This window comes from Rhinoderma darwinii, unplaced genomic scaffold (assembly GCF_050947455.1).
Source record: "Rhinoderma darwinii isolate aRhiDar2 unplaced genomic scaffold, aRhiDar2.hap1 Scaffold_3429, whole genome shotgun sequence".
Lineage (NCBI taxonomy): Eukaryota > Metazoa > Chordata > Amphibia > Anura > Rhinodermatidae > Rhinoderma > Rhinoderma darwinii.
Genome location: NW_027463437.1, coordinates 137,773 through 163,325, shown reverse-complemented (window position 1 = coordinate 163,325; position 25,553 = coordinate 137,773). Strand labels below are relative to the sequence as shown.

General features: G+C 51.0%; 1 protein-coding gene across 1 annotated transcript in view; it reads left to right on the top strand.

Annotated features, from left to right (window-relative positions):
- Positions 1 to 25,553, top strand: part of ELMO3 (engulfment and cell motility 3) — a 139,225-nt gene that overhangs the window by 6,602 nt on the left and 107,070 nt on the right. The window contains exons 2-3 of the mRNA XM_075848305.1: positions 18,872 to 18,965; positions 20,173 to 20,213. Of these exons, the coding sequence (XP_075704420.1) occupies positions 18,888 to 18,965; positions 20,173 to 20,213 (119 nt within the window). The 5' untranslated portion in view covers positions 18,872 to 18,887. The remainder of the gene's footprint in view (positions 1 to 18,871; positions 18,966 to 20,172; positions 20,214 to 25,553) is intronic.

Genomic DNA, 25,553 nt, shown 5'->3' with positions numbered 1-25,553 from the left:
TAGATGATGGAACCACTGATAGCACCGCACACACATGTAGATGATGAAACCACTGATAGCACCGCACATGCATGTAGATGATGGAACCACTGATAGCACCGCACACGCATGTAGATGATGGAACCACTGACCGTGCCGCACACGCATGCAGATGATGGAGCCACTGATAGCGCTGCACACGCATGTAGATGATGGAACCACTGATAGCGCCGCACACGCATGTAGATGATGGAACCACTGATAGCACCGCACACACATGTAGATGATGCGGCCGCACACGCATGTAGATGATGGAACCACTGATAGCGCCGCACACACATGTAGATGATGGAACCACTGATAGCACCGCACAAGCATGTAGATGATGGAACCTCTGATAGCACCGCACACACATGTAGATGATGGAACCACTGACCGTGCCGCACACGCATGTAGATGATGGAACCAGTGACCGTGCCGCACACGCATGTAGATGATGGAACCACTGATAGCACCGCACACACATGTAGATGATGGAACCACTGATAGCACCGCACACGCATGTAGATGATGGAACCACTGATAGCACCGCACACGCATGTAGATGATGGAACCACTGACCGTGCCGCACACGCATGCAGATGATGGAGCCACTGATAGCGCTGCACACGCATGTAGATGATGGAACCACTGATAGCGCCGCACACGCATGTAGATGATGGAACCACTGATAGCACCGCACACGCATGTAGATGATGCGGCCGCACACGCATGTAGATGATGGAACCACTGATAGCGCCGCACACACATGTAGATGATGGAACCACTGATAGCGCCGCAAACGCATGTAGATGATGGAACCACTGATAGCGCCGCACACGCATGTAGATGATGGAACCACTGATAGCGCCGCACACGCATGTAGATGATGGAACCACTGATAGCGCCACACACGCATGTAGATGATGGAACCACTGATAGCGCCGCACACGCATGTAGATGATGGAGCCACTGATAGCGCCGCACACGCATGTAGATGATGGAACCACTGATATCGCCGCAAACGCATGTAGATGATGGAACCACTGATAGCGCCGCACACGCATGTAGATAATGGAACCACTGATAGCCCCGCACACACATGTAGATGATGGAACCACTGATAGCGCCGCACACGCATGTAGATGATGGAACCACTGATAGCGCCGCACACGCATGTAGATGATGGAACCACTGATAGCCCCGCACACACATGTAGATGATGGAACCACTGATAGCGCCGCACACGCATGTAGATGATGGAACCACTGATAGCGCCGCACACGCATGTAGATGATAGAACCACTGATAGCGCCGCACACGCATGTAGATGATGGAACCACTGATAGCGCCGCACACGCATGTAGATGATGGAACCACTGATAGCGCCACACATGCATGTAGATGATGGAACCACTGATAGCGCCGCACACGCATGTAGATGATGGAACCACTGATAGCGCCGCACACACATGTAGATGATGGAACCACTGATAGCGCCGCACACGCATGTAGATGATGGAACCACTGATAGCGCCGCACACGCATGTAGATGATGGAACCATTGATAGCGCCACACACGCATGTAGATGATGGAACCACTCATAGCGCCGCACACGCATGTAGATGATGGAGCCACTGGTAGCGCCGCACACACATGTAGATGATGAAACCACTGATAGCACCGCACACTCATGTAGATGATGGGACCACTGGTAGCGCCGCACACGCATGTAGGTGATGGAACCACTGATAGCGCCGTACACGCATGTAGATGATGGAACCACTGATAGCGCCGCACACGCATGTAGATGTTGGAACCACTGATAGCGCCACACACGCATGTAGATGATGGAACCACTGATAACGCCGCACACGCATGTAGATGATGGAACCACTGATAGCGCTGCACACGCATGTAGATGATGGAACCACTGATAGCGCCGCACACGCATGTAGATGATGGAACCACTGATAGCGCCGCACACGCATGTAGATGATGGAACCACTGATAGCGCCTCACACGCATGTAGATGATGGAACCTCTGATAGCACCGTACACACATGTAGATGATGGAACCACTGATAGCGCCGCACACGCATGTAGATGATGGAAACACTGATAGCGCCGCACACGCATGTATATGATGGAACAACTGATAGCGCCGCACACGCATGTAGATGATGGAACCACTGATAGCACCGCACACGCATGTAGATGATGCGGCCGCACACGCATGTAGATGATGGAACCACTGATAGCGCCGCACACACATGTAGATGATGGAACCACTGACCGTGCCGCACACGCATGTAGATGATAGAACCAGTGACCGTGCTGCACACGCATGTAGATGATGGAACCACTGATAGCACCGCACACACATGTAGATGATGAAACCACTGATAGCACCGCACATGCATGTAGATGATGGAACCACTGATAGCACCGCACACGCATGTAGATGATGGAACCACTGACCGTGCCGCACACGCATGCAGATGATGGAGCCACTGATAGCGCTGCACACACATGTAGATGATGGAACCACTGACCGTGCCGCACACGCATGTAGATGATGGAACCAGTGACAGTGCCGCACACGCATGTAGATGATGGAACCACTGATAGCACCGCACACACATGTAGATGATGGAACCACTGATAGCACCGCACACGCATGTAGATGATGGAACCACTGATAGCACCGCACACGCATGTAGATGATGGAACAACTGACCGTGCCGCACACGCATGCAGATGATGGAGCCACTGATAGCGCTGCACACGCATGTAGATGATGGAACCACTGATAGCGCCGCACACGCATGTAGATGATGGAACCACTGATAGCACCGCACACGCATGTAGATGATGCGGCCGCACACGCATGTAGATGATGGAACCACTGATAGCGCCGCACACACATGTAGATGATGGAACCACTGATAGCGCCGCAAACGCATGTAGATGATGGAACCACTGATAGCGCCGCACACGCATGTAGATGATGGAACCACTGATAGCGCCACACACGCATGTAGATGATGGAACCACTAATAGCGCCGCACACGCATGTAGATGATGGAACCACTGATAGCGCCTCACACGCATGTAGATGATGGAGCCACTGATTGCGCCGCACACGCATGTAGATGATGGAACCACTGATATAGCCGCAAACGCATGTAGATGATGGAACCACTGATAGCGCCGCACACGCATGTAGATGATGGAACCACTGATAGCGCCGCACACGCATGTAGATGATGGAACCACTGATAGCCCCGCACACACATGTAGATGATGGAACCACTGATAGCGCCGCACACGCATGTAGATGATGGAACCACTGATAGCGCCGCACACGCATGTAGATGATAGAACCACTGATAGCGCCGCACACGCATGTAGATGATGGAACCACTGATAGCGCCGCACACGCATGTAGATGATGGAACCACTGATAGCGCCACACACGCATGTAGATGATGGAACCACTGATAGCGCCGCACACGCATGTAGGTGATGGAACCACTGATAGCGCCACACACGCATGTAGATGATGGAACCACTGATAGCGCCGTACACGCATGTAGATGATGAAACCACTGATAGCCCCGCACACGCATGTAGATGATGGAACCACTGATAGCGTCGCACACGCATGTAGATGATGGAACCACTGATAGCGCCACACACGCATGTAGATGATGGAACAACTCATAGCGCCGCACACGCATGTAGATGATGGAGCCACTGATAGCGCCGCACACACATGTAGATGATGGGACCACTGGTAGCGCCGCACACGCATGTAGGTGATGGAACCACTGATAGCGCCGTACACGCATGTAGATGATGGAACCACTGATAGCGCCGCACACACATGTAGATGTTGGAACCACTGATAGCGCCGCACACGCATGTAGATGATGGAACCACTGATAGCGCCGCACACGCATGTAGATGATGGAACCACTGATAGCGCCGCACACGCATGTAGATGATGGAACCACTGATAGCGCCGCACACGCATGTAGATGATGGAACCACTGATAGCGCCGCACACGCATGTAGATGATGGAACCACTGATAGCGCCGCACACGCATGTAGATGATGGAACTTCTGATAGCACCGTACACACATGTAGATGATGGAACCACTGATAGCGCCACACACGCATGTAGATGATGGAACCACTGATAGCGCCACACACGCATGTAGATGATGGAACCACTGATAGCGCCATACACGCATGTAGATGATGGAACCACTGACCGTGCCGCACACGCATGCAGATGATGGAGCCACTGATAGCGCTGCACACGCATGTAGATGATGGAACCACTGATAGCGCCGCACACGCATGTAGATGATGGAACCACTGATAGCGCCGCACACGCATGTAGATGATGCGGCCGCACACGCATGTTGATGATGGAACCACTGATAGCGCCGCACACACATGTAGATGATGGAACCACTGATAGCGCCGCAAACGCATGTAGATGATGGAACCACTGATAGCGCCGCACACGCATGTAGATGATGGAACCACTGATAGCGCCGCACACGCATGTAGATGATGGAACCACTGATAGCACCGCACACGCATGTAGATGATGCGGCCGCACACGCATGTAGATGATGGAACCACTGATAGCGCCGCACACACATGTAGATGATGGAACCACTGATAGCGCCGCAAACGCATGTAGATGATGGAACCACTGATAGCGCCGCACACGCATGTAGATGATGGAACCACTGATAGCGCCGCACACGCATGTAGATGATGGAACCACTGATAGCACCGCACACGCATGTAGATGATGGAACCACTGATAGCGCCGCACACGCATGTAGATGATGGAGCCACTGATAGCGCCGCACACGCATGTAGATGATGGAACCACTGATATCGCCGCAAACGCATGTAGATGATGGAACCACTGATAGCGCCGCACACGCATGTAGATGATGGAACCACTGATAGCGCTGCACACGCATGTAGATGATGGAACCACTGATAGCCCCGCACACACATGTAGATGATGGAACCACTGATAGCGCCGCACACGCATGCAGATGTTGGAGCCACTGATAGCACTGCACACGCATGTAGATGATAGAACCACTGATAGCGCCGCACACGCATGTAGATGATGGAACCACTGATAGCGCCGCACACGCATGTAGATGATGGAACCACTGATAGCGCCACACACGCATGTAGATGATGGAACCACTGATAGCACCACACACGCATGTAGATGATGTAACCACTGATAACGCCGCACACACATGTAGATGATGGAACCACTGATAGCGCCGCCCACGCATGTAGATGATGGAGCCACTGATAGCGCCGCACACACATGTAGATGATGAAACCACTGATAGCACCGCACACGCATGTAGGTGATGGAACCACTGATAGCGCCGTAAACGCATGTAGGTGATGGAACCACTGATAGCGCCGCACACGCATGTAGATGTTGGAACCACTGATAGCACCGCACACGCATGTAGGTGATGGAACCACTGATAGCGCCACACACGCATGTAGATGATGTAACCACTGATAACGCGGCACACACATGTAGATGATGGAACCACTGATAGCGCCGCCCACGCATGTAGATGATGGAACCACTCATAGCGCCGCACACGCATGTAGATTATGGAGCCACTGATAGCGCCGCACACACATGTAGATGATGGAACCACTGATAGCACCGCACTTGCATATAGATGATGGAACCACTGATAGCCCCGCACACACATGTAGATGATGGAACCACTGATAGCGCCGCACACGCATGCAGATGTTGGAGCCACTGATAGCGCTGCACACGCATGTAGATGATAGAACCACTGATAGCGCCGCACACGCATGTAGATGATGGAACCACTGATAGCGCCGCACACGCATGTAGATGATGGAACCACTGATAGCGCCACACACGCATGTAGATGATGGAACCACTGATAGCACCACACACGCATGTAGATGATGTAACCACTGATAACGCCGCACACACATGTAGATGATGGAACCACTGATAGCGCCGCCCACGCATGTAGATGATGGAACCACTCATAGCGCCGCACACGCATGTAGATGATGGAGCCACTGATAGCGCCGCACACACATGTAGATGATGGAACCACTGATAGAACTGCACACGCATGTAGATGATGGAATCACTGATAGCGCCGCACACACATGTAGATGATGGAACCACTGATAGCGCCGCACACGCATGTAGATGATGGAACCACTGATAGCGCCGCACACACATGTAGATGATGGAACCACTGATAGCCCCGCACACACATGTAGATGATGGAACCACTGATAGCCCCGCACACGCATGTAGATGATGGAACCACTGATAGCGCCACACACGCATGTAGATGATGGAACCACTGATAGCGCCATACACGCATGTAGATGATGGAACCACTGATAGCCCCGCACACGCATGTAGATGATGCAACCACTGATAACGCCGCACACACATGTAGATGATGGAACCACTGATAGCACCGCACACGCATGTAGATGATGGAACCACTGATAGCACCGCACACGCATGTAGATGATGGAACCACTGACCGTGCCGCACACGCACGCAGATGATGGAGCCACTGATAGCGCTGCACACGCATGTAGATGATGGAACCACTGATAGCGCCGCACACGCATGTAGATGATGGAACCACTGATAGCGCCGCACACGCATGTAGATGATGCGGCCGCACACGCATGTAGATGATGGAACCACTGATAGCGCAGCACACACATGTAGATGATGGAACCACTGATAGCGCCGCAAACGCATGTAGATGATGGAACCACTGATAGCGCCGCACACGCATGTAGATGATGGAACCACTGATAGCGCCGCACACGCATGTAGATGATGGAACCACTGATAGCACCGCACACGCATGTAGATGATGGAACCACTGATAGCGCCGCACACGCATGTAGATGATGGAGCCACTGATAGCGCCGCACACGCATGTAGATGATGGAACCACTGATATCGCCGCAAACGCATGTAGATGATGGAACCACTGATAGCGCCGCACACGCATGTAGATGATGGAACCACTGATAGCGCCGCACACGCATGTAGATGATGGAACCACTGATAGCCCCGCACACACATGTAGATGATGGAACCACTGATAGCGCCGCACACGCATGCAGATGTTGGAGCCACTGATAGCGCTGCACACGCATGTAGATGATAGAACCACTGATAGCGCCGCACACGCATGTAGATGATGGAACCACTGATAGCGCCGCACACGCATGTAGATGATGGAACCACTGATAGCGCCACACACGCATGTAGATGATGGAACCACTGATAGCACCACACACGCATGTAGATGATGTAACCACTGATAACGCCGCACACACATGTAGATGATGGAACCACTGATAGCGCCGCCCACGCATGTAGATGATGGAGCCACTGATAGCGCCGCACACACATGTAGATGATGAAACCACTGATAGCACCGCACACGCATGTAGATGATGGGACCACTGGTAGCGCCGCACACGCATGTAGGTGATGGAACCACTGATAGCGCCGTAAACGCATGTAGATGATGGAACCACTGATAGCGCCGCACACGCATGTAGATGTTGGAACCACTGATAGCACCGCACACGCATGTAGGTGATGGAACCACTGATAGCGCCACACACGCATGTAGATGATGTAACCACTGATAACGCGGCACACACATGTAGATGATGGAACCACTGATAGCGCCGCCCACGCATGTAGATGATGGAACCACTCATAGCGCCGCACACGCATGTAGATTATGGAGCCACTGATAGCGCCGCACACACATGTAGATGATGGAACCACTGATAGCACCGCACTTGCATGTAGATGATGGAACCACTGATAGCGCCGCACACGCATGTAGATGATGGAACCACTGATAGCGCCGTACACGCATGTAGATGATGAAACCACTGATAGCCCCGCACACGCATGTAGATGATGGAACCACTGATAGCGTCGCACACGCATGTAGATGATGGAACCACTGATAGCGCCACACACGCATGTAGATGATGGAACCACTCATAGCGCCGCACACGCATGTAGATGATGGAGCCACTGATAGCGCCGCACACACATGTAGATGATGGGACCACTGATAGCGCCGCACACGCATGTAGGTGATGGAACCACTGATAGCGCCGTACACGCATGTAGATGATGGAACCACTGATAGCGCCGCACACACATGTAGATGTTGGAACCACTGACAGCGCCGCACACGCATGTAGATGATGAAACCACTGATAGCGCCGCACACGCATGTAGATGATGGAACCACTGATAGCGCCGCACACGCATGTAGATGATGGAACCACTGATAGCGCCGCACACGCATGTAGATGATGGAACCACTGATAGCGCCGCACACGCATGTAGATGATGGAACCACTGATAGCGCCACACACGCATGTAGATGATGGAACCTCTGATAGCACCGTACACACATGTAGATGATGGAACCACTGATAGCCCCGCACACGCATGTAGATGATGGAACCACTGATAGCGCCGCACACACATGTAGATGATGGAACCACTGATAGCGCCGCACACGCATGTAGATGATGGAACCACTGATAGCGCCGCACACACATGTAGATGATGGAACCACTGATAGCCCCGCACACACATGTAGATGATGGAACCACTGATAGCCCCGCACACGCATGTAGATGATGGAACCACTGATAGCGCCACACACGCATGTAGATGATGGAACCACTGATAGCGCCATACACGCATGTAGATGATGGAACCACTGATAGCCCCGCACACGCATGTAGATGATGCAACCACTGATAGCGCCGCACACACATGTAGATGATGGATCCACTGATAGCACCGCACACGCATGTAGATGATGGAACCACTGATAGCACCGCACACGCATGTAGATGATGGAACCACTGACCGTGCCGCACACGCATGCAGATGATGGAGCCACTGATAGCGCTGCACACGCATGTAGATGATGGAACCACTGATAGCGCCGCACACGCATGTAGATGATGGAACCACTGATAGCGCCGCACACGCATGTAGATGATGCGGCCGCACACGCATGTAGATGATGGAACCACTTATAGCGCCGCGCACACATGTAGATGATGGAACCACTGATAGCGCCGCAAACGCATGTAGATGATGGAACCACTGATAGCGCCGCACACGCATGTAGATGATGGAACCACTGATAGCGCCGCACACGCATGTAGATGATGGAACCACTGATAGCGCCGCACACACATGTAGATGATGGAACCACTGATAGCGCCGCAAACGCATGTAGATGATGGAACCACTGATAGCGCCGCACACGCATGTAGATGATGCAACCACTGATAGCGCCGCACACACATGTAGATGATGGAACCACTGATAGCGCCGCACACACATGTAGATAATGGAACCACTGATAGCGCCGCAAACGCATGTAGATGATGGAACCACTGATAGCGCCGCACACGCATGTAGATGATGGAACCACTGATATCGCCGCAAACGCATGTAGATGATGGAACCACTGATAGCGCCGCACACGCATGTAGATGATGGAACCACTGATAGCGCCGCACACACATGTAGATGATGGAGCCACTGATAGCCCCGCACACGCATGTAGATGATGGAACCACTGATAGCGCCACACACGCATGTAGATGATGGAACCACTGATAGCGCCGCACACACATGTAGATGATGGATCCACTGATAGCACCGCACACGCATGTAGATGATGGAACCACTGACCGTGCCGCACACGCATGCAGATGATGGAGCCACTGATAGCGCCGCACACGCATGTAGATGATGGAACCACTGATAGCGCCGCACACGCATGTAGATGATGCGGCCGCACACGCATGTAGATGATGGAACCACTTATAGCGCCGCACACACATGTAGATGATGGAACCACTGATAGCGCCGCAAACGCATGTAGATGATGGAACCACTGATAGCGCCGCACACGCATGTAGATGATGGAACCACTGATAGAGCCGCACACGCATGTAGATGATGGAACCACTGATAGCACCGCACACGCATGTAGATGATAGAACCACTGATAGCGCCGCACACGCATGTAGATGATGGAGCCACTGATAGCGCCGCACACGCATGTAGATGATGGAACCACTGATATCGCCGCAAACGCATGTAGATGATGGAACCACTGATAGCGCCGCACACGCATGTAGATGATGGAACCACTGATAGCGCCGCACACGCATGTAGATGATGGAACCACTGATAGCCCCGCACACACATGTAGATGATGGAACCACTGATAGCGCCGCACACGCATGCAGATGTTGGAGCCACTGATAGCGCTGCACACGCATGTAGATGATAGAACCACTGATAGCGCCGCACACGCATGTAGATGATGGAACCACTGATAGCGCCGCACACGCATGTAGATGATGGAACCACTGATAGCGCCACACACGCATGTAGATGATGAAACCACTGATAGCACCACACACGCATGTAGATGATGTAACCACTGATAACGCCGCACACACATGTAGATGATGGAACCACTGATAGCGCCGCCCACGCATGTAGATGATGGAACCACTCATAGCGCCGCACACGCATGTAGATGATGGAGCCACTGATAGCGCCGCACACACATGTAGATGATGGAACCACTGATAGCACTGCACATGCATGTAGATGATGGAACCACTGATAGCGCCGCACACGCATGTAGATGATGGAACCACTGATAGCGCCACACACGCATGTAGATGATGGAACCACTGATAGCGCCATACACGCATGTAGATGATGGAACCACTGATAGCCCCGCACACGCATGTAGATGATGCAACCACTGATAGCGCCGCACACACATGTAGATGATGGATCCACTGATAGCACCGCACACGCATGTAGATGATGGAACCACTGATAGCACCGCACACGCATGTAGATGATGGAACCACTGACCGTGCCGCACACGCATGCAGATGATGGAGCCACTGATAGCGCTGCACACGCATGTAGATGATGGAACCACTGATAGCGCCGCACACGCATGTAGATGATGGAACCACTGATAGCGCCGCACACGCATGTAGATGATGCGGCCGCACACGCATGTAGATGATGTAACCACTTATAGCGCCGCGCACACATGTAGATGATGGAACCACTGATAGCGCCGCAAACCCATGTAGATGATGGAACCACTGATAGCGCCGCACACGCATGTAGATGATGGAACCACTGATAGCGCCGCACACGCATGTAGATGATGGAACCACTGATAGCGCCGCACACACATGTAGATGATGGAACCACTGATAGCGCCGCAAACGCATGTAGATGATGGAACCACTGACAGCGCCGCACACGCATGTAGATGATGCAACCACTGATAGCGCCGCACACACATGTAGATGATGGAACCACTGATAGCGCCGCACACACATGTAGATGATGGAACCACTGATAGCGCCGCAAACGCATGTAGATGATGGAACCACTGATAGCGCCGCACACGCATGTAGATGATGGAACCACTGATATCGCCGCAAACGCATGTAGATGATGGAACCACTGATAGCGCCGCACACGCATGTAGATGATGGAACCACTGATAGCGCCGCACACACATGTAGATGATGGAGCCACTGATAGCCCCGCACACGCATGTAGATGATGGAACCACTGATAGCGCCACACACGCATGTAGATGATGGAACCACTGATAGCGCCGCACACACATGTAGATGATGGATCCACTGATAGCACCGCACACGCATGTAGATGATGGAACCACTGATAGCACCGCACACGCATGTAGATGATGGAACCACTGACCGTGCCGCACACGCATGCAGATGACGGAGCCACTGATAGCGCCGCACACGCATGTAGATGATGGAACCACTGATAGCGCCGCACACGCATGTAGATGATGCGGCCGCACACGCATGTAGATGATGGAACCACTTATAGCGCCGCACACACATGTAGATGATGGAACCACTGATAGCGCCGCAAACGCATGTAGATGATGGAACCACTGATAGCGCCGCACACGCATGTAGATGATGGAACCACTGATAGAGCCGCACACGCATGTAGATGATGGAACCACTGATAGCACCGCACACGCATGTAGATGATAGAACCACTGATAGCGCCGCACACGCATGTAGATGATGGAGCCACTGATAGCGCCGCACACGCATGTAGATGATGGAACCACTGATATCGCCGCAAACGCATGTAGATGATGGAACCACTGATAGCGCCGCACACGCATGTAGATGATGGAACCACTGATAGCGCCGCACACGCATGTAGATGATGGAACCACTGATAGCCCCGCACACACATGTAGATGATGGAACCACTGATAGCGCCGCACACGCATGCAGATGTTGGAGCCACTGATAGCGCTGCACACGCATGTAGATGATAGAACCACTGATAGCGCCGCACACGCATGTAGATGATGGAACCACTGATAGCGCCGCACACGCATGTAGATGATGGAACCACTGATAGCGCCACACACGCATGTAGATGATGAAACCACTGATAGCACCACACACGCATGTAGATGATGTAACCACTGATAACGCCGCACACACATGTAGATGATGGAACCACTGATAGCGCCGCCCACGCATGTAGATGATGGAACCACTCATAGCGCCGCACACGCATGTAGATGATGGAGCCACTGATAGCGCCGCACACACATGTAGATGATGGAACCACTGATAGCACTGCACATGCATGTAGATGATGGAACCACTGATAGCGCCGCACACGCATGTAGATGATGGAACCACTGATAGCGCCGTACACGCATGTAGATGATAAAACCACTGATAGCCCTGCACACGCATGTAGATGATGGAACCACTGATAGCGTCGCACACGCATGTAGATGATGGAACCACTGATAGCGCCACACACGCATGTAGATGATGGAACCACTCATAGCGCCGCACACGCATGTAGATGATGGAACCACTGATAGCGCCGCACACACATGTAGATGATGGAACCACTGATAGCGCCGCACACGCATGTAGATGTTGGAACCACTGATAGCGCCGCACACGCATGTAGATGATAGAACCACTGATAGCGCCGCACACGCATGTAGATAATGGAACCACTGATAGCCCCGCACACACATGTAGATGATGGAACCACTGATAGCCCCGCACACGCATGTAGATGATGGAACCACTGATAGCGCCGCACACGCATGTAGATGATGGAACCACTGATAGCACAGCACAAGCATGTAGATGATGGAACCTCTGATAGCACCGCACACACATGTAGATGATGGAACCACTGACCGTGCCGCACACGCATGTAGATGATAGAACCAGTGACCGTGCTGCACACGCATGTAGATGATGGAACCACTGATAGCACCGCACACACATGTAGATGATGGAACCACTGATAGCACCGCACATGCATGTAGATGATGGAACCACTGATAGCACCGCACACGCATGTAGATGATGGAACCACTGACCGTGCCGCACACGCATGCAGATGATGGAGCCACTGATAGCGCTGCACACGCATGTAGATGATGGAACCACTGATAGCGCCGCACACGCATGTAGATGATGGAACCACTGATAGCACCGCACACACATGTAGATGATGCAGCCGCACACGCATGTAGATGATGGAACCACTGATAGCGCCGCACACACATGTAGATGATGGAACCACTGATAGCACCGCACAAGCATGTAGATGATGGAACCTCTGATAGCACCGCACACACATTTAGATGATGGAACCACTGACCGTGCCGCACACGCATGTAGATGATGGAACCAGTGACCGTGCCGCACACGCATGTAGATGATGGAACCACTGATAGCACGGCACACACATGTAGATGATGCGGCCGCACACGCATGTAGATGATGGAACCACTGATAGCGCCGCACACACATGTAGATGATGGAACCACTGATAGCACCGCACACGCATGTAGATGATGAAACCTCTGATAGCACCGCACACACATGTAGATGATGGAACCACTGACCGTGCCGCACACGCATGTAGATGATGGAACCACTGATAGCGCCGCACACGCATGTAGATGATGGAACCACTGATAGCACCGCACACGCATGTAGATGATGGAACCACTGATAGCGCCACACACGCATGTAGATGATGGAACCACTGATAGCGCCGCACACGCATGTAGATGATGGAACCACTGATAGCGCCGCACAAGCATGTAGATGATGGAACCACTGACCGTGCCGCACACGCATGTAGATGATGGAACCAGTGACCGTGCCGCACACGCATGTAGATGATGGAACCACTGATAGCACCGCACACACATGTAGATGATGGAACCACTGATAGCACCGCACACGCATGTAGATGATGGAACCACTGATAGCACCGCACACGCATGTAGATGATGGAACCACTGACCGTGCCGCACACGCATGCAGATGTTGGAGCCACTGATAGCGCTGCACACGCATGTAGATGATGGAACCACTGATAGCGCCGCACACGCATGTAGATGATGGAACCACTGATAGCACCGCACACGCATGTAGGTGATGCGGCCGCACACGCATGTAGATGATGGAACCACTGATAGCACCGCACACACATGTAGATGATGGAACCACTGACCGTGCAACACACGCATGTAGATGATGGAACCACTGATAGCGCCGCACACGCATGTAGATGATGGAACCACTGATAGCGCCACACACGCATGTAGATGATGGAACCTCTGATAGCACCGTACACACATGTAGATGATGGAACCACTGATAGCCCCGCACACGCATGTAGATGATGGAACCACTGATAGCACCGCACACACATGTAGATGATGGAACCACTGATAGCGCCGCACACGCATGTAGATGATGGAACCACTGATAGCGCCGCACACATATGTAGATGATGGAACCACTGATAGCCCCGCACACACATGTAGATGATGGAACCACTGATAGCCCCGCACACGCATGTAGATGATGGAACCACTGATAGCGCCACACACGCATGTAGATGATGGAACCACTGATAGCGCCATACACGCATGTAGATGATGGAACCACTTATAGCCCCGCACACGCATGTAGATGATGGAACCACTGATAGCGCCGCACACGCATGTAGATGATGGAACCACTGATAGCGCCGCACACGCATGTAGATGATGCAGCCGCACACGCATGTAGATGATGCGGCCGCACACGCATGTAGATGATGGAACCACTGATAGCGCCGCACACACATGTAGATGATGGAACCACTGATAACACAGCACAAGCATGTAGATGATGGAACCTCTGATAGCACCGCACACACATGTAGATGATGGAACCACTGACCGTGCCGCACACGCATGTAGATGATAGAACCAGTGACCGTGCTGCACACGCATGTAGATGATGGAACCACTGATAGCACCGCACACACATGTAGATGATGGAACCACTGATAGCACGGCACATGCATGTAGATGATGGAACCACTGATAGCACCGCACACGCATGTAGATGATGGAACCACTGACCGTGCCGCACACGCATGCAGATGATGGAGCCACTGATAGCGCTGCACACGCATGTAGATGATGGAACCACTGATAGCGCCGCACACGCATGTAGATGATGGAACCACTGATAGCACCGCACACACATGTAGATGATGCGGCCGCACACGCATGTAGATGATGGAACCACTGATAGCGCCGCACACACATGTAGATGATGGAACCACTGATAGCACCGCACAAGCATGTAGATGATGGAACCTCTGATAGCACCGCACACACATTTAGATGATGGAACCACTGACCGTGCCGCACACGCATGTAGATGATGGAACCAGTGACCGTGCCGCACACGCATGTAGATGATGGAACCACTGATAGCACCGCACACACATGTAGATGATGGAACCACTGATAGCACCGCACACGCATGTAGATGATGGAACCACTGATAGCACCGCACACGCATGTAGATGATGGAACCACTGACCGTGCCGCACACGCATGCAGATGATGGAGCCACTGATAGCGCCGCACATGCATGTAGATGATGGAACCACTGATAGCGCCGCACACGCATGTAGATGATGGAACCACTGATAGCACCGCACACGCATGTAGATGATGCGGCCGCACACGCATGTAGATGATGGAACCACTGATAGCGCCGCACACACATGTAGATGATGGAACCACTGATAGCACCGCACACGCATGTAGATGATGGAACCTCTGATAGCACCGCACACACATGTAGATGATGGAACCACTGACCGTGCCACACACGCATGTAGATGATGGAACCACTGATAGCGCCGCACACGCATGTAGATGATGGAACCACTGATAGCACCGCACACGCATGTAGATGATGGAATCACTGATAGCGCCACACACGCATGTAGATGATGGAACCACTGATAGCGCCGCACACGCATGTAGATGATGGAACCACTGATAGCGCCGCACAAGCATGTAGATGATGGAACCACTGACCGTGCCGCACACACATGTAGATGATGGAACCAGTGACCGTGCCGCACACGCATGTAGATGATGGAACCACTGATAGCACCGCACACACATGTAGATGATGGAACCACTGATAGCACCGCACACGCATGTAGATGATGGAACCACTGATAGCACCACACGCATGTAGATGATGGAATCACTGATAGCGCCACACACGCATGTAGATGATGGAACCACTGATAGCGCCGCACACGCATGTAGATGATGGAACCACTGATAGCGCCGCACAAGCATGTAGATGATGGAACCACTGACCGTGCCGCACACACATGTAGATGATGGAACCAGTGACCGTGCCGCACACGCATGTAGATGATGGAACCACTGATAGCACCGCACACACATGTAGATGATGGAACCACTGATAGCACCGCACACGCATGTAGATGATGGAACCACTGATAGCACCGCACACGCATGTAGATGATGGAACCACTGACTGTGCCGCACACGCATGCAGATGTTGGAGCCACTGATAGCGCTGCACACGCATGTAGATGATGGAACCACTGATAGCGCCGCACACGCATGTAGATGATGGAACCACTGATAGCACCGCACACGCATGTAGGTGATGCGGCCGCACACGCATGTAGATGATGGAACCACTGATAGCACCGCACACACATGTAGATGATGGAACCACTGACCGTGCCACACACGCATGTAGATGATGGAACCACTGATAGCGCCGCACACGCATGTAGATGATGGAACCACTGATGGCACCGCACACGCATGTAGATGATGGAACCACTGACCGTGCCGCACACGCATGCAGATGATGGAGCCACTGATAGCGCTGCACATGCATGTAGATGATGGAACCACTGATAGCGCCGCACACGCATGTAGATGATGGAACCACTGATAGCACCGCACACGCATGTAGATGATGCGGCCGCACACGCATGTAGATGATGGAACCACTGATAGCGCCGCACACACATGTAGATGATGGAACCACTGATAGCACCGCACACGCATGTAGATGATGGAACCTCTGATAGCACCGCACACACATGTAGATGATGGAACCACTGACCGTGCCACACACGCATGTAGATGATGGAACCACTGATAGCGCCGCACACGCATGTAGATGATGGAACCACTGATAGCACCACACACGCATGTAGATGATGGAATCACTGATAGCGCCACACACGCATGTAGATGATGGAACCACTGATAGCGCCGCACACGCATGTAGATGATGGAACCACTGATAGCGCCGCACAAGCATGTAGATGATGGAACCACTGATAGCACCGCACACACATGTAGATGATGGAACCACTGATAGCACCGCACACGCATGTAGATGATGGAACCACTGATAGCACCGCACACGCATGTAGATGATGGAACCACTGACTGTGCCGCACACGCATGCAGATGTTGGAGCCACTGATAGCGCTGCACACGCATGTAGATGATGGAACCACTGATAGCGCCGCACACGCATGTAGATGATGGAACCACTGATAGCACCGCACACGCATGTAGGTGATGCGGCCGCACACGCATGTAGATGATGGAACCACTGATAGCACCGCACATACATGTAGATGATGGAACCACTGACCGTGCCACACACGCATGTAGATGATGGAACCACTGATAGCGCCGCACACGCATGTAGATGATGGAACCACTGATAGCACCGCACACGCATGTAGATGATGGAACCACTGACCGTGCCGCACACGCATGCAGATGATGGAGCCACTGATAGCGCTGCACATGCATGTAGATGATGGAACTACTGATAGCGCCCCACACGCATGTAGATGATGGAACCACTGATAGCACCGCACACGCATGTAGATGCTGCGGCCGCACACGCATGTAGATGATGGAACCACTGATAGTGCCGCACACGCATGTAGATGATGGAACCACTGATAGCGCCGCACACGCATGTAGATGATGGAACCACTGATAGCACCGCACACGCATGTAGATCATGCGACCTGCTGTCTGGACTGAGCTCATGGACACAATTTCAGGGCAGGACAGGGTTTGAACATCAGGGTCTGGGGCCTTTGGAAATGCTAAATTAATCCCAGGCAATTGGTGAGAACTGCGCAGTGCAAAACGTCTCCAATTCCGCAGTTTGATATCCGTTTGTTTAATTCTTTGATTTTTTGCAGTTGTAAACTGGATATCATGGAACCAGCGAAGAATATCGTGAAAATCGCAATTCAAATGATGGGTGCCTATCCCCAACTTATTGAGCTCAACCAGGTGACCTGATATTGCTTGCAAAAATGTATAAAGTCGTGGTGGGGGGGGGGGCTGACTTGTGATGATCGTCCGTGCAAGTGACACTTCATTTCTACATCCCAAAGAAATCTGAATCTACCAGGAAAAATGGGAACAATGGTCTCGCCACTCAGAGACGTGGTATCAAATGTTCATGAGAAATAGATACGAGCAAACAGACCGATAAGAACATTAAATATAATACAATATATAATAGTTTATGTTCAATCTGACCTAAGAAAGATATTCAGCATCCTAAAAAGAGGAGCGCTACCTGGACGGCTCCACCTGGAGGGGGGTCTGCGGCGGAGCCGTCATCTTGTAACTGCTGGTTGTTCTCGTACTCGTATCTGGGTCTTATTCTTTTGCTCCTACGTTTCAGTGGAGTTTCGAGTGCCGGTTCTTCTATTTTATGTGGAAAATCATTTCAATTCTTCTGAATGATTTTGTTTTTGCAGCAGGTGCGTGAATTCTGCAAGTTCTGTCCAGTGAATGTGGCGCTCGCAGACATTTTTGCTGCATGTGAATATACCGTTATATGTGTAACTCCAGAATAAGACCCCACACCCCGTATGATCAGCACGCAGATCCCACACTTCATGTCAGGGGTGAAATGTTAAAGATTCTTTGTATTCAAGATTAGTACCGGGTTATGAGAATCTATTTCCCCGTTCTCATTATTATATTAGAAGGTAGAAGAGAAAAATCCATAGTACAAATGCCGAGGAAAGCCATGTGAGCGGGGCCGGTGCAGCGCCAACATGCGCTTACAATGAAACGGTGGAGATGCGGCGGCGCAGTCCAGAACATTCCCTCCTCGGCACCAGCATATCCCGCAGCGCTGTCCCCAGGGGCTCACAATCTAAGTTCCCGGTCTACATTTTTGTGTTGTGGGAGGAAATCAACACAAACACAGGGAGAACATGGAGACTCCGTGCACCGATGTCTGTGGTTGATGTGGACCCCGGTCTGAGCCTCCGCGCTGCCCAGACTCTTCATTGTCAGCTCCATCTTTCTTTTCTTGCATCTTCCGGATAATCGTGCATTTCCAATGAATAAGTTGATTGAGCGAGTCCGGTCTTATTTGTATCGATAACTCCAGTGGGACGCAGATTGTGCAGAATTACATGAATGGCGGCCACTCTGCTCCATACACTCGGTGACACTAATATGTCTCTGCTTTTTCCAGAGTAAACCTCTGTCCGCCGTCTTGAAGAACGTGTGTGAGACGTAAGTTCCTTCATGTGATGCCATTTGTGGGCGCAGAACATTGTTGGTTATCATGTAAATGTCCATTTCTCGACAGCAGTTGCCATAAGTGGTTGCCGGGGTTGTTGTGATATCGTCAGGTCTGTTCTCGTCCGCGGCACGGTTAAAACTGCTGGATTTTATTTCTTTACTATGAATTCACCAAGTGAAAACCCCATGAACTGTGCATTACAATTTACATGGGAACAATCATCTGGAAGGGGTCACATGGGGTGTACTTACTTACATGGGGTGTACTCACATGGGGTGTACTTACTTACATGGGGGTGTACTTACTTACATGGGGTGTACTTACATACGCACAGACGTCCAATACTGCGCAGGTGCCGGAGCCTTTCTTCATGTATTATAGAAATGTGGCGGTGCTTCTATATTCCTCTGCCGGGATTGACCTGCATCACACGAGAAAATGGCGACCGCTCACCGCGAACACGAATGCCCCCGAAGCCTCTAAATATAAATAAATCTGCATTACAATTTACATGGGAACGATCATCTGGAAGGGGTCACATGGGGTGTACTTACTTACATGGGGTGTACTCACATGGGGTGTACTTACTTACATGGGGTGTACTCACATGGGGTGTACTTACTTACATGGGGTGTACTTACTTACATGGGGTGTACTTACATGGGGTGTACTTACTTACATGGGGTGTACTTACATGGGGTGTACTTACTTACATGGGGTGTACTTACATGGGGTGTACTTACTTACATGGGATGTACTTACTTACATGGGGTGTACTTACTTACATGGGGTGTACTTACATGGGGTGTACTTACTTACATGGGGTGTACTTACATGGGGTGTACTTACTTACATGGGGTGTACTTACATGGGGTGTACTTACATGGGATGTACTTACTTACATGGGGTGTACTTACTTACATGGGATGTACTTACTTACATGGGGTGTACTTACTTACATGGGGTGTACTTACATGGGGTGTACTTACTTACATGGGGTGTACTTACATGGGGTGTACTTACTTACATGGGGTGTACTTACTTACATGGGATGTACTTACTTACATGGGGTGTACTTACTTACATGGGGTGTACTTACTTACATGGGATGTACTTACTTACATGGGGTGTACTTACTTACATGGGATGTACTTACTTACATGGGGTGTACTTACTTACATGGGGTGTACTTACATGGGGTGTACTTACTTACATGGGGTGTACTTACATGGGGTGTACTTACTTACATGGGGTGTACTTACATGGGGTGTACTTACTTACATGGGGTGTACTTACATGGGGTGTACTTACATGGGATGTACTTACTTACATGGGGTGTACTTACATGGGGTGTACTTACTTACATGGGGTGTACTCACATGGGGTGTACTTACTTACATGGGGTGTACTTACTTACATGGGGTGTACTTACTTACATGGGGTGTACTTACATACGCACAGACGTCCAATCCTGCGCAGGTGCCGGAGCCTTTCTTCCTGTATTATAGAAATGTGGCGGTGCTTCTATATTCCTCTGCCGGGATTGACCTGCATCACACGAGAAAATGGCGACCGCTCACCGCGAACACGAATGCCCCCGAAGCCACTAAATATAAATAAATCTGCATTACTGCCTGGAAGGGACGAGACTTCCTCGTTTATCGCGGGTGCCTGATACGAAGTAAGGGAAGTATAGCCAAAATCCATTAACTTCCTTCAAAGGAGGTACAGACGGTGTCCCCGCATAGCTGGACATAGATGATAAAAACAAGGGGACATATAACACAAAAACACAGAAAAAGGCCACACTTACCAATGGACACAGCCAGGTCAGAAACGCTGATGAAGGGGAGTGAACAGGTGCTTTAAATAATAATAGCCACTCCCACTAGTCTTGAGGGGAGGGGCATGTGGTGCATAATATGTGCAGTAAATAATAATAGCCACTCCCACTAGTCCTGAGGGGAGGGGCGTGTGGTGCATGGGATGTGTAGTAAATAATAATAGCCACTCCCAGTAGTCCTTAGGGGAGGGGCATGTGGTGCATAAGATGTGCAGTAAAAAATAATAAATGAATAGTGTATGTGCAACCAAATATACAACGCCGCTCTCTACTCACTGAAATATCTCAACAAGGAGATGAACAATCGGAGCAGGTAAAAAAAGAGGTGAAATCCTCAACACCACAAAAAACAGAGACAAAATGATAGTTATTTACCGCTCAGACGGTTGTAGATGTAAAGTCTGAAGTGTCCATCAAGGGTTTGACCTTCCCCCAGCTAACATGCAGAAAGAACGATCCAAATTTCCACTGGTGTGTATATCTCGCTGGTACTTGTGGTTCCACACAGAAATGAAACTGCAGAAATACAACTGCGTGCTGTGTAGATCCTCGCACTTGATGTTCTAAATCTCCAACAAGGGAGAAAAAGGTGATAGTGCACTACCTTTTGGAAACCACAAATTCCACGAGTTTACTCCATACTTACAGAAATAGATATAGATAAAAGCATAAGATCAGCTCTTGTAACACGCCAGATAATGCAACCCAATGGACACAGCCAGGTCAGAAACGCTGATGAAGGGGAGTGAACAGGTGCTTTAAATAATAATAACCACTCCCACTAGTCTTGAGGGGAGGGGCGTGTGGTGCATGGGATGTATAGTAAATAATAATAAATTAATGGTGTATGTGCAAGTGGTAATAGGGGTGAAATATAGGGGGCAGTGGTTATTATTATTTAAAGCACCTGTTCACTCTCCTTCATCAGCGTTTCTGACCTGTCTGTGTCCATTTGTAAGTGTGGCCTTTTTCGGTGTTTTTTTGGACATAGATGATGACAATGATGAGGATTTAGGACATCGTGAGGGGGGGGGGAGGGCGGTAGTTGTCTAAGGAATAGGGTCCAGTACATAAAGACCATTCCTGGAAACTTCTAGTGATAGAGATTAGGGAAACTTTCACATTTTGCCTTGCCAGTTGTATGTGGGGCTTTCATCATCTCTCTCCTTACTGGCAAGACCCTAGTATGGGCGAATCCTATATGGGAACGTCAGAGACCCGTGACTTCCAGGGCTTCCTACGGACATTTCGCACACTGTTTGAGGAGCCTGGGCGAGTCTTGTCAGCAGCTGCCTCCTTACTGACTCTTCGCCAGAGAGACATCTCCGTGGGCGATTTATGCCATTGAGTTCCACACCCTGGCGGCAGAGCTGTCCCGGAACAACGAGGCCTTGGTAGCTACATTCTTGCAGGAACTGTCTTCCAAGATCAAAGACTAACTTGCCGCTCGTGGATCTGCCATCTACCCTGGTTGAACTCGTTCTGCTTGCTACCCGGGTCGACATGAGGCTCCGGGAAAGGATCCCAAGAGGTTCACTGGGAGAGAGAGTTCCCTAAACTGGCCTCCACTGTCCAGCAATCTCTGTTGCCCTCACACGTTGTCCCACCTCAGGAGCCTATGCAGGTGGACCGGCTCAAATTATCCGTTCAGGAGAGACAACGCAGAAGCACTTCGGGACTTTGTCTGTATTGCGCCCTCAGAGGCCATGTCGTGCCCTCACAAGCCAAAAAACTCCAATGCCTAGGTTTGGTTGGAGAGACAACCCTAGGTGATACAGCGCTGAATAAAAAAAAAACTCCTCAAAACTATCCATCCCTGTGACCATAGGGTCCGGCGAGAGGTCACATCGGGACTCTGCCTACCCGGACTCTGGATCTGCAGTTAATTTCATCCAGAGAGTCCTAGTGGATCTTCTCCAGTTGCCCACAGTTCCCCTGGAGACGTCTTTGGCTGTTGCCTCAGTGAATGTACTGCCCAATCGTATCTGTGACCAAACCGCTGACGCTCCAGGTTGGAGCCCTTCATTCGTAGCTAATTTCATTCCTCATCCAGCCCAAAGCCGTCAATGCTATGCTGCGGGGTCTGCCTCGGCTTCCACTACATGCCCCAGTTCTGGACTGGAATTCCGGTGAAGTTCTCCAGTGGGGTCCCAAGTGTTTCAACCGCTGTCTGTTGCAGATCCATCCGGCCCAGCCTCCTCTACCTCACTCGTTGGCAGGATTGCCTCTCCACTTCTCGCAGTTTGCGGAGGTCTTCAGCAAGAAGAAGGCTGAGACGCTACCGCCACATCGGACGTATTACTGCCCTATTGAACTGGTTCCTGATGCGTCCCCTCCTCGTGGACAAGTATACCCTCTCTCCTTGCCAGAGACTCAGTCTATGTCTGCCTATATCAAGGAGAATCTGGAGAGGGGTTTCATATGTAAATCCTCCTCCCCGGCCAGGGCCGGGTTCTCCTTTGTCAAAAAGAAAGACTGATCTCTTCGTCCTTGCATCGACCGCCGGGGCCTCAATCAAATCACAGCCAATAACAGATATCCGTTGCCGCTAATTTCCGAACGGTTTGACCGCATACGAGGAGCCAATATTTTTTCTAAGCTAGACCTGCGTGGGGCTTACAACTTAGTCCGGATCTGCCGGGGTGACGAGTGAAGACGGCGTTCAACACCCGAGGCTGGCAGTATGAAAACCTGGTGATGCCCTTCAACCTGTGTAATGCTCACGCGGTCCCTCAAGAGTTCGTCAATAACATCTTCCGGGACCTCCTCTATGTCTGTGTCGTGGTCCATCTCGATGACATCTTGATTTTTTCTCCAGATCCAACGACTCACCAGAGACATGTCCGTCAAGTTCTGCTGCGATTAAGGGAGAATCGTCTGTACACCAAGCTGGAGAAGTGCGTCTTTGAGAGAGATGCTCTACCCTTCCTGGGCTACATCGTCTCGGATCAGGGTCTCAAGATGGATCCTGAGAAGGTAAAGTCCGTCCTGGAGTGGCCACGCCCTCAAGGCGTAAGTACCATACAGCGTTTTTTGGAATTCGCCAGCTTCTTCCTGCAGTTCATCCCAAACTTCTCTTCACTCACCTGCTCCCGTCTCCACCCTCACCAAGAAGGGTGTGAGCGCCAAGGTGTGGACTCCAGAGGCAGAATCTGCATTTAATAGCCTTAAAGGGAATGTGTCCCTAGATTTTTTTTTATTTTTTTTTATCAGTTAAACAATTAGTATTTAAGTGATTACAAAAATGTTTTCATTTTTTTTATTTTTTCACAAGTCAGGAAATATAAATTAGATTCTAATTTATAATATTTCCATGTTCTGGCCACTAGAGGGAGCAGTTCCCAAAATTGCAGCATTGGCATGTGGTAAAGCAACCTCATTTATTTATGCTGCAAGTTTGGGGTGGACACACTTGCTCTAGTGTCCTCACACAATCCCCCCTCCCTTATTCTGGCTAGTGCCAGGAGAAGGAGGGGTTTGAATCTTC